This window comes from Scyliorhinus canicula, chromosome 1 (assembly GCF_902713615.1).
Source record: "Scyliorhinus canicula chromosome 1, sScyCan1.1, whole genome shotgun sequence".
NCBI classification, from domain to species: domain Eukaryota; kingdom Metazoa; phylum Chordata; class Chondrichthyes; order Carcharhiniformes; family Scyliorhinidae; genus Scyliorhinus; species Scyliorhinus canicula.
The window spans coordinates 86,668,119-86,678,430 of record NC_052146.1 but is presented as its reverse complement, the minus strand read 5'-3'; the positions used below and the strand labels follow the sequence as shown (position 1 = coordinate 86,678,430).

Genomic DNA, 10,312 nt, shown 5'->3' with positions numbered 1-10,312 from the left:
TCATTTAAATATGCTAATCTGAATTACGCCCAGTGAGGGCAAGATTCAGGTCACGACGTCTCACGGGATTCCATTGAATCTCGCAAGACATTTTGAGCATCGCAAATCTCATGAGAGGCCTCTTGCGAGATTCAATGGCCTTGTTGCGTCACGAAGTCAGGCGTGACAAGGCCGGTAAATCATGCCAATAATCTGTGTCCAATTCCATTGCCAGACAAATAATATTTATCACCACATTTTAGTTTAATACTTCGCGAGTATTGTGAAGTGGTTGTTATTAATTGAAATATAGTAACAGTCAGAGTTCAGAACAATCACTGTTATTTGTAGTCTTGGTATTATCATTGGCTGTAATAAACATACTACTTCTAGCAAGGATTCCAGGGTCATTCTGCAATAGAACTTGCAATGGGGAAAATCAAATAGATAGTTGCTTAAGTGCTCTGTAACTGTGTCCAACTAGGAGAAATGAATAAGCTGATCTTTTCCATCAGGGCACTGTATCAGTGGATGTTTGCCTTGTTTTCAATCTTGTGCCTTTTTGAAGACTTCACTAAGGTTTAGCAATAAAACCCTGCAGGGGATAAATAAAAACAATGATCAGCTCCATGTGAAGTGCAGACTCCAGCCTATGAACACCGTCCTAACAAATGAAACTGTTTATATTTGACTTCAATGTTTATTTTTAACATCTGAATCTCTTTGCGGTCACTTGTTACTTCAAATATAGCAGAGCCTTGGGTGACTTTTTCAATTTAGTCAAAAGCTCATTTACAGAGGTCTTGTACATTTAAAACAAACGAATGAGGACGTTAACTCCAAAAACATGGACACAAAAGTACAAAATTGTGAGTTTTTAAAATGCAAATTTGAGATTGTTTTGCCCCCACTCAGTTCTTTCTTTGGACGGCACTGGTGCATGAAGTGTGTTGTTCACCAACTGCGGGCACATCTCTGCTTATTCTTCCTCCGTCAGCCAGGAATTGAGAATGGCAGCCAGCTATTCAAACATAGAGGCATCACAGTTGAGTCCAACCCTGTCCTTGCCAAACATTCACAGCTGTACTCTCCAACTTTCCAGCTGCAAATACTGAATTTATTGAAGACTAGTTGATTTTGGCTTCTACTTAGCACTGGACAATGAGCCAATCATTGAACTCCCACAGAAATTATCGTGCCCTTTTGTGGTAACATTAGCAGAAGAGCCGTTAGAGACCGGGAAACCCGGTTTGTGTCCCAAATATCATTTTGATGGAGATGAAAGCAGAAATCTCAAACAGAAACAGGAAATGCTGGACAATCTCAGCAGGTCTGACAGCATTTGTGGAGAGAGAAGGGAGCAAATATTTCGAGTCTAGATGAGGCTTTCTCAAAGGCAGAGAGAACTGGAAATAGAGCCGATTTATACCGTTGTCAGATTTATACTGTTGTCGGGGCGGTGGGTGCATTCAGCATCAGGGCTGGTGGAAATTGGCAAAGATGTCATGGAGAAAAAGACAAAGGGAATGTAAATGGCGGTGATCATGGCCAAGAAGGGTGCTGATAGCGGCACATAAAGAGATTAGAATGTGCTAACGGCAGAACAATGGTAAGCAGTGTGTCAAAGGACAACCTGGAACAGGGTACAGATGGCCCTAGTTGGGGGATGGGGGCAGGGGAGACAACGGTGAGGGAAAAACGGATGGATAGAAAAATAAAAATAAATTGATAGAAATAAAAATGGGGTGAAGGTGGAGGAGAGAGTTCACAGTCTGAAGTTGCTGAACTCATTGGCTGAACGTGCCTAATCGGAAGATGAGGTGCTGTTCTTCCAGTTTGGTTGATCTTCACTGGAACATTGCAACGAGCCAAGAACAGACATGTGGACGTGTGAGCAGGACGGTGAGTTAAAGTGGCAAGCGGCAAGAGATCTGGGCCCTGTTTGTAGACGGACCAAAGGTGTTCTGCAAAGCAATCACCCAGTCTGCCTTTAATCTCTCCAATGTAGAGAAGACCACATTGAGAGCAGCAAATGCAGTAGGCCAGATTGAAGGAGGTGCATGTGAAGCACTGCCTCCTCTAAAAAAAGCGTTCAAGGTCTGAGCTGGTGAGCAGGGAAAAGGTAAAGGGGCAGGCAATTGCATGGGAAGGTGCTATGGGGGGGAGGTTTAGATGTTGGGGGTATGGAGGAGTGGACCAGGGTATCCTGGAGGGAACGGTGGCTATGGAAAGCTGACAGGAGGAGTGCGGGTAAGATGTGTTTGGTAGTGGCATCATGCTGGAGTTGGCGGAACTGGCGGAGGATGATTCTTAGAATATGGAGACTGGTGGGGTGAAAAGTGAGGACAAGGGGGACCCTATCCTCATTCTGGGAGGGATGGGACGGGGTGAGAGCTGAGGCGCGGGAGATGGGTCGGACACGTTTACTAGCCCTGTCAACTACAGTGTCTGGGAAACCATGATTAAGGAAGAAATGTCGAATGGCATCATCGGAACAGATGCAACGGAGGCAAAGGAACTGGGAGAATGGGATGGAATCCTTACACGATGTGGGGTGTGAAGAGTTGTAGTCAAGATAGATGTGGGGAGTCAGTGGGATTGTAATGGATATTAGTGGACAGACTATCCCATAAATTGAAATAGAAATGTCAAGGAAGGGAAGGGAAGTGTCGGAGATGGGCCATGTGAAGGTGATAGATCGGTGGAAATTGGAAGCAAAATTGATAATTTTTTCCAGGTCCAGGCAAGAACATGAAACCTTGCTGATTTTACTGATTAGGATTTTCGGAGAACCCATGATTGACTTTTTAAAAATACGTTTATGGGACTAGTGAATTGTCTACAGTGTTGCGTTATGCTTAGTTAAATAAATATTTTCAAATATACAACATAGCAAAGAGAGTTCAGAAACTCCAAAAGTTACCTCATGATGAAAAGCTGCAACTATATTGGAATTGATTGCAAACGGGAAATGTTACACACCAATTTACAATAATTGTTGACAAGAAAGTTTGACTAAAAGTTGCAATGACAAGAATTAAGGTTTGTGGACAACAAAACACAAGGTACAAAATTCTCCGTTTGGGAGACTAAGGGCATTAAACATTTCTAAGTGTGGTAGTGTTATGGGCCAGGGTTTAGAGAACCTCAAAGTGTATCATGGAGTTCACCTGACCCACAACTTTTAATAGATTGTGGTATGGGGAGCACGCAGCCCACTCTACAGGTGTGGTACAGCAGAAATGGGAAAGTATTTTTTAAAGCAAAACAATGTTTATTCTATGAACTCAAGTTAACCTTTTTAAAACATACAGTGAACATCTTAGCAACCATTAATTCAAATACAACCCCCAAAGAATACAACACTAAGTAATCCTTTAAGCTTTCCTTTTAACATCCATAAGATTTAAAACACCTTTTACCAGAAGCACATCAGGTTAAAGTCACTACTGTTATTAGTTTTAAATCACCAGGATTGATTTACAGTCTTTAGATAACAGAGAGAGACCTTCAGGCTGTGACTGCAGCTATCCAGCTCTGAAAATGAAACTAAAACACACCCTGCAGCAAACAGCCTAAAACGCAAGTAAAAAGCTGACAGACAGCCTATCTCCACCCACACTCTGACATCACTGCAATAATAAACAACTATTTCTTAAAGGTACTCTCACTTCAGATAGTTATATACACACCCATTTCTAAACACTCATTTCTGAAAGGTACTCTCACATGACAGGTAGCGAGCAGGAACTGCTGCGAGCTTCCTGGTGTTCGGCCCGGCGATGCCGCCAACGCTATTCAACGTTAATTGGTCCACTTAACAAGATCCCACGGGCTTCTCGCCGCAAATGAAGGCCTACCAGCCGATTCTTCGGGACCGTGCTCGCCAGCCCCCCGCTAACAAGGTTGAATAGCACTAAAACAGTACTTGCACAGCCAGCCCCACTCAGCTCGCAGCCATGGTGCCAGGAACACCGGCCCCACAATTCGGGGATGCAGACCTGGGATGCTCTTAGCACGGTGGTTAGCACTGTTGCTTCAGAGCGCCAGGGTCCCGGATTCGATTCTTGGCTGGATCACAGTCTGTACAGAGTCTGCACATTGTCCCCGTGTCTGCGTGGGTTTCCTCCAGGTGCTCCGGTTTCGTCCCACAGTCCAAAAACATGCAGGTTAGGTGAATTGGACATTCTGAATTCTCCCTGTGTGTACCCGAAAAGGGGCCGGAGTGTGGCGACTAGGGGGTTTTCACAGAACCCTCATTGCAGTGTTAATGTAAGTCTACTTATGACAATAATACAGGTTATTATTAGATGCGGTGGAAGCCAGGATGGATGTCTTCTTCACTAGAGGGTCCCGGAGGGTGAGCCACAGGGTAGCGAGTGCCGCCTGGGTTGAGGTGGCGAAGGCCGTGAGCTTGGGGAGTGTGACCAGGAGGACTGGCCTCCAGTACCGCAAGAATGTCAATGACCTGCACGGGCAGCATCAGTGAGCAGACACCAACGTAAAACCGGACTCCCCCCATCCCAGCACCTCCTCCCCGCCAGTTCTTTCCACCCCCATGCAAACATCCACCCCCCCATCCTCCATGTGGCCTCCACCCTCCCTTCACCTCCCCACTCCCTTCAACTCCCCCCCCCACCCTTCCTTCACACCCCACCCCACTGTGAACCACAAGATGGCTAACAATGTCCTCTCTGTGTCTCCACAGGAGAAGCTCACCCACAGTCGCTGAGACAGGGCCCAAACTGGTGGAAGGGTGCAGGATATATGAATCCTCATGACCTTCTAGGAATGGGCCCTGGAGGTGACTGGGGTGACCAAGGACAGACAGGTCACCAATGCGGACATGTCGCATATGAGTTGTTATTGCCAGGATGACTGGCCAACCGTCCCATTGACCACATGTCTATTCTCCCGCAGGTCCTCCAGACAACAGTGCCAGCCCATCCTGGGTGTCCCCCCCCCCCCCCTCTGCTCCTCTGCCTCCCAGGAGAATACCTCAGAGGAGAACTCTGAGGATGCCACAATCGACACATCACAGCTTGTCGTCCCCGCCCTCCACCAGCGCAGAGACACACACCTTGGTGGGAAATGTTAGTGGCTCATTTGGTGAGCACCACACAGTTGCTGATGCGCATCAGGTGGAGGCAGGTATGCCCAGGCAAGACAGCAGTCGGAGGTCTGCTAGATCCCAGGTCCCAGCTGGGTATCAGCCTGATGCTGAGCCTCTGGTACAGGGTCACCCGGAGCTGATGGAACATAGAACATTACAGCGCAGTACAGGCCCATTGGCCCACGATGTTGCGCCGACCTGTGAAACCACTCTAAAGCCCATCTAACTATTCCCTTATCATCCATATGTTTATCCAATGACCATTTAAATGCCCTTAATGTTGGCTAGTCCACTACTGTTGCAGGCGGGGCATTCCACGCCCTTACTACTCTCTGAGTAAGAACCTACCTCTGACATCTGTCCTATATCTATCTGCCCTCAATTTAAATCTATGTCCCCTTGTGCTAGCCATCACCATCTGAGGAAAAAGGCTCCCACTGTCCACCCTATCTAACCCTCTGATCATCTTGTATGCCTCAATTAAGTCACCTCTTAACCTTCTTCTCATTAACGAAAACAGCCTTAAGTCCCTCAGCCTTTCCTCATAAGATCTTCCGTCCATACCAGGCAACATCCTGGTAAATCTTCTCTGCACCCTTTCCAATGCTTCAGCATCCTTCCTATAATGCAACGACCAGAACTGCATGCAATACTCCAAATGCAGCCGCACCAGAGTTTTGTACAGCTACAACATGACCTCATGGCTCCGAAACTCAATCCCTCTACCAATAAAAGCTAACACAGCGTACGCCTTCTTAACAACCCTATCAACCTGGGTGGCAACTTTCTGGGATCTATGTGCATGGACACCGAGATCTCTCAGCTCATCCACACTACCAAGAATATTACCATTAGCCCAGTACTCTGTCTTCCTGTTACTCCTTCCAAAATGAATCACCTCATACTTTTCTGCATTACACTCCATTTGCCACCTCTCAGCCCAGCTCTGCAGCTTATCTATGTCCCTCTGCAACCTGCAACATCCTTCCGCACTGTCCACAAGTCCACCGACTTTAGTGTCATCTGCAAATTTACTCACCCATCCTTCTACACTCTCCTCCAGGTCATTTATAAAAATGACAAACAGCAGTGACCCCAAAACAGATCTTTGTGGTACCCCACTAGCAACTGAACTCCAGGCTGAACGTTTCCCATTAACCACCACCCTCATGGCTCTTACAGCGAGCCAATTTCTGATCCAAACTGCTAAATCACCCTGAATCCCATGCCTCCCTATTTTCTGCAATAGCCTACCGTGGGGAACCTTACCAAATGCTTTACTGAAATCCATATACACCACATCAACTGCTTTACCCTCGTCCACCTGTTTGCTCACCTTCTTAAAGAACTCAATAAGGTCACAAAACCGTGTTGACTATTCCTAATCAAATTATTCCTTTCTAGATGATTATAAATCCTACCTCTTATAAACCTTTCCAAGACTTTGCCCACAACAGAAGTACGGCTCACTGGTCTATAGTTACCTGGGTTGTCTCTACTCCCCTTCTTGAACAAGTGGACAACATTTGCTATCCTCCAGTCTTCTGGCACTATTCCTGTAGACAATGATGACATAAAGATCAAAGCCAAAGGCTCAGCAATCTCCTCCCTAGCTCCCAGAGAATCCTAGGATAAATCCCACCCGGCCCAGGGGACTTATCTATTTGGAGACGTTAGGGTGCAGCCGAGACATTCAGAGAGAGATGTCAGCGACACTGCAGAAGGTCAATAGCCAATTGGGGGAGTCCCAGAGGATACAAGCACAGGAGAAGTCACCGGCAATGCGTGGCACTGTGGCCAACACTGCTCGGGTGACGACCGCAGTGGAGAGCCTGGTGCACACGTTGGCACCATGAGTGAAGGTGTCCAAGGCAGTCAGTGACGGCCATGGCTGAGTGTCTCGGCAGACCCAGTACCAGGCTGACCTTGATGAGGTTCTGCGGGACATGTTCTGCTCTCAGATGGAAATGTCCAAGGCGCTGTGGAGCTTGTCGCAGTCACAGGTAGGCATTGCCAAGGTGCTGCATAGCATGACCCAGTCACTGAGAAGCATTGCTGAGGGCATCGATACTTTGATGCAGACATTGGGGTGGTGCCACGGATGGCAGAACCAGATGATGCAGGGGCAACCGGGGATCGAACCAGCTGTCCCCCTGTTCCAAAGTGAACTCCAGTGCCCTATGGGCACAAACCGGGAGGTGGGGGTGCTGGGTGGCAACCGAACCCATCACATGGAGTGGGGATGGTGTCCACCAGCTCCCCCATGTTTCATCCCTCTGATGAGGCTGCATCTCGCAGCCAGCACACAAGCCAGGGCGACATGATTGTGCATGTGCCGCCGACAAGTGCGCCAGGGCTCTCGGCCCCAGAGAACACCCGCCAGGGGCTTCGAAGACCAGGGGACGTATTAGCAGCTGGCTGCCTCCACGTCAGATGTGTATCCTGGGGACACACCTAGACATAGTGGTAGAGGATGGAAGGTGAAGTACGCTGAGGATCACAGAGGGCACTGGGGGAGCGGGGAAGAGGGTGGGGCAATAGGCAGGGGTGGGGTGAGTGAGAGGCTGATGGGCTACGTGTGGCGGCATCAACGGGAGAGTGGGCCATTGTTGGACACCTGTGACACATTGAAAACCCTTGACCACAAGCAGTATGATGCCTCTGATACTTTCTTTCGCAATGTGGCCTGAGCTCCAAACCCTTGGCCCATCTCTCCAGGCATTCCCCTCCCAAAAGCACTCATCCACCCTCCGGCCATGGACATATCCCTGGAGCTGTGTCCCCTGAGTGTTTGGATGTTGGCTGCTGCGTGTGTGGTGTTGCCTAACGTAGTGTTCAAGCACTGTATCCAGGCATCGCGGTTTGATTGGGATGCCTGGCAATGACTCCCGCATGCTACATGGCTGCCCACGCACAGGAATCCACTTGGATTGTGTGAAGTGCTCGCTTGACCACGACCACCAATTCTCTATTAGGGAAAGGCCTCGGCAATCGGTGGGCGTTACGGGTGGTCGGTGGGGCAGACATACAGGGGCTGGGGTTGCCCCCGAAATGGGTGCACCCATTCCAGGGGTTAGCATGCTGGTGTCACACGTAGTTTCCCCCCCCCCCCCCTTCCCATGGTGACCCTCACTTGTGGAGGATGCCCTCCCCACCAACCTGCCGAGAGTCCCCCATCCCCCGCCGAGCACCAGGGCATCAAGCCCAGCGCCCCCGGGCTCTTTCCCTGTGAGCAAAGATGGCTACTCACCTCCTGACAGAAGGCCTTCTGCCAGGTTGCCAATTTTTTAAAAGGAGTACTCATCGGGGCCAGCATGACCACTTGCTGGGGGCACCGATAAATCACTGGAGGGCTATGGATGTGGGTGGCTCCCGTTAATTGTTTAGAAATAGGGCTTGAAGTGGTGATAATTGGTTTCTCATCACGTTACCGTGAGATCCCGGTTCCGCCTACAGGAGCGGGCCAGTTGCATTGGAAACTATTTCACGTTTGGCGCGGTTCTCATTTTTGGCCTCTCCCGCTATTCATCGGCCTCGTTTCGCTCGAGCGAGAGCGCAACGAGGCCCAAGAATCATGCCCGAAGTGTTGACGCAGGGGCTGAATTGTGTGTGGTTCGCATTCCCATCGGGGGCGCTATTTGTGGAGCAATTCAGGACATGCAAGTGTGCCAGCACTCTGCTGGTGCGAATTCCGAGCATTTTCCAGCCAGTGGGCATTCTAATCGCTGCGTCAGAGTTTGCGACAAAGAGCATGACAGCTGGACCTCTTTTAAGTTTTTTTTGTAGACCACAAACAAGCCCGGACTGAGTAGATTTAAGACAGCTCGTGTGTTATTCATACACAGTAGTATTTACAATATACAACAGATCACAACCAAGTCTGAATTGTCGGAACCATACCTGGCCGACTTTATACAGAACTTAACTATGGATGATTTATGGCTCCCCATCCCTATAGCAGGGGAGGTTGTATTTGACGAGACTCACAGGGAGCTGATTGCTCCAACCCCATATGTCTCGTGTGGATTATAACAGTTCTTCACTTATCACACACTCACTGCAGCCACCACAGTGGCTCACAGACGATCTGCCCCCCCAGAGCGGAGGGACATCCTTTTCCCCAGGGTGGGCCCCAGACACAATCTGCCATCCTGAACACTGCTTGGGAGGTGGTAACAGAGGCAGTAAGCATTGCCAGTCTCACCAGGAGGAGATGGCTGGAGATCCGGAGGGGTGGGTGTCACTGGTAGGCCCCTGCCCTGAGAGGGGCAGACAACCAGAGAGGGTTCCAAAGGCCGCGTTGCAGGTGTCTTCTGGTTGGTATGAGCTCTGCTGATCACCTGCTTCCTGTCAAATGGGTAAGTGCTTCTGAGGAGTGCCAACACATGGTGGGCCCCTGATTGAGCTTGGCCAAGCCCAGCCCCTTGATGACACAGCTGGGGTTTGAGGGTATCCAGAGGGGCAGACTGGGTGGACTCCCAGATGACACCTTCTGAGTATTTAAAGGACACAGGCAGCACTCAGCAGTGTGAGCAGCCAGGAGCCTGGAAGTAGCACCAAAGCGATGCGTCTAAAAGACAGCCTGCAGCAATGGTAGTCTGAGCCAGGCCACCCCGATCCCATGTACCTGGCACCAAGTCCCTACCAGCTACTGCCCTTAGCCCGAGCAGCTACCCCCCAGCAAGCCCTACAGTTTTCAATGGTTTTTCAGTGTTTTTTAGCTTTTCGTTCCCCCCTCCGCAGCCTTGGCGCCCGGTCCCCGTTTGTAATTCACACCCGCGAGACTGCCGCTTGAGAGGAGTCGAGCATTACGGAAGGGCGGTGCATACTATGTCCAATCATATTTAAATATTTGAAAATGTCGGTTTTGCATACTGCCGCTGACAGGAGGCACAAACCTCATTATCGCCACCAGCAATTGACCGGAGCATGTCGCCCGAACAACTGCACGGCGCGGACTTCAATTTTGGCCGGAGTCCCGATTCTCCGCCCCATCATGGTCCGCGTTTGCCGCTTCATGAGGCAGAGAATTCTGCCCAAGGTGTTCAATAATATCCCAGCAGACCTCCTGAAACACTGCCAAGGGTGTGTCAGAACATTCACTATTTTATAACAGTAGAGCTGTTTCTATAAAGGAGGAGATATAATGACTGCCAATGGCTGAATAAATCAAAATCCGGTTTCATTGGATGTTAGTTTGGAATTTGTACTGCTGCTTTG

General features: G+C 49.3%; 1 protein-coding gene across 2 annotated transcripts in view; it reads right to left on the bottom strand.

Annotated features, from left to right (window-relative positions):
* Nucleotides 1-236: 236 nt before the first annotated feature.
* dcdc2b (doublecortin domain containing 2B) overlaps nt 237-10,312 on the bottom strand; it is a 139,931-nt gene continuing 129,855 nt past the window's right edge. For both annotated transcript variants that reach the window (XM_038794814.1, XM_038794823.1), the window contains exon 11: nt 237-574. In XM_038794814.1, the coding sequence (XP_038650742.1) occupies nt 554-574 (21 nt within the window). In that variant the 3' untranslated portion in view covers nt 237-553. The remainder of the gene's footprint in view (nt 575-10,312) is intronic.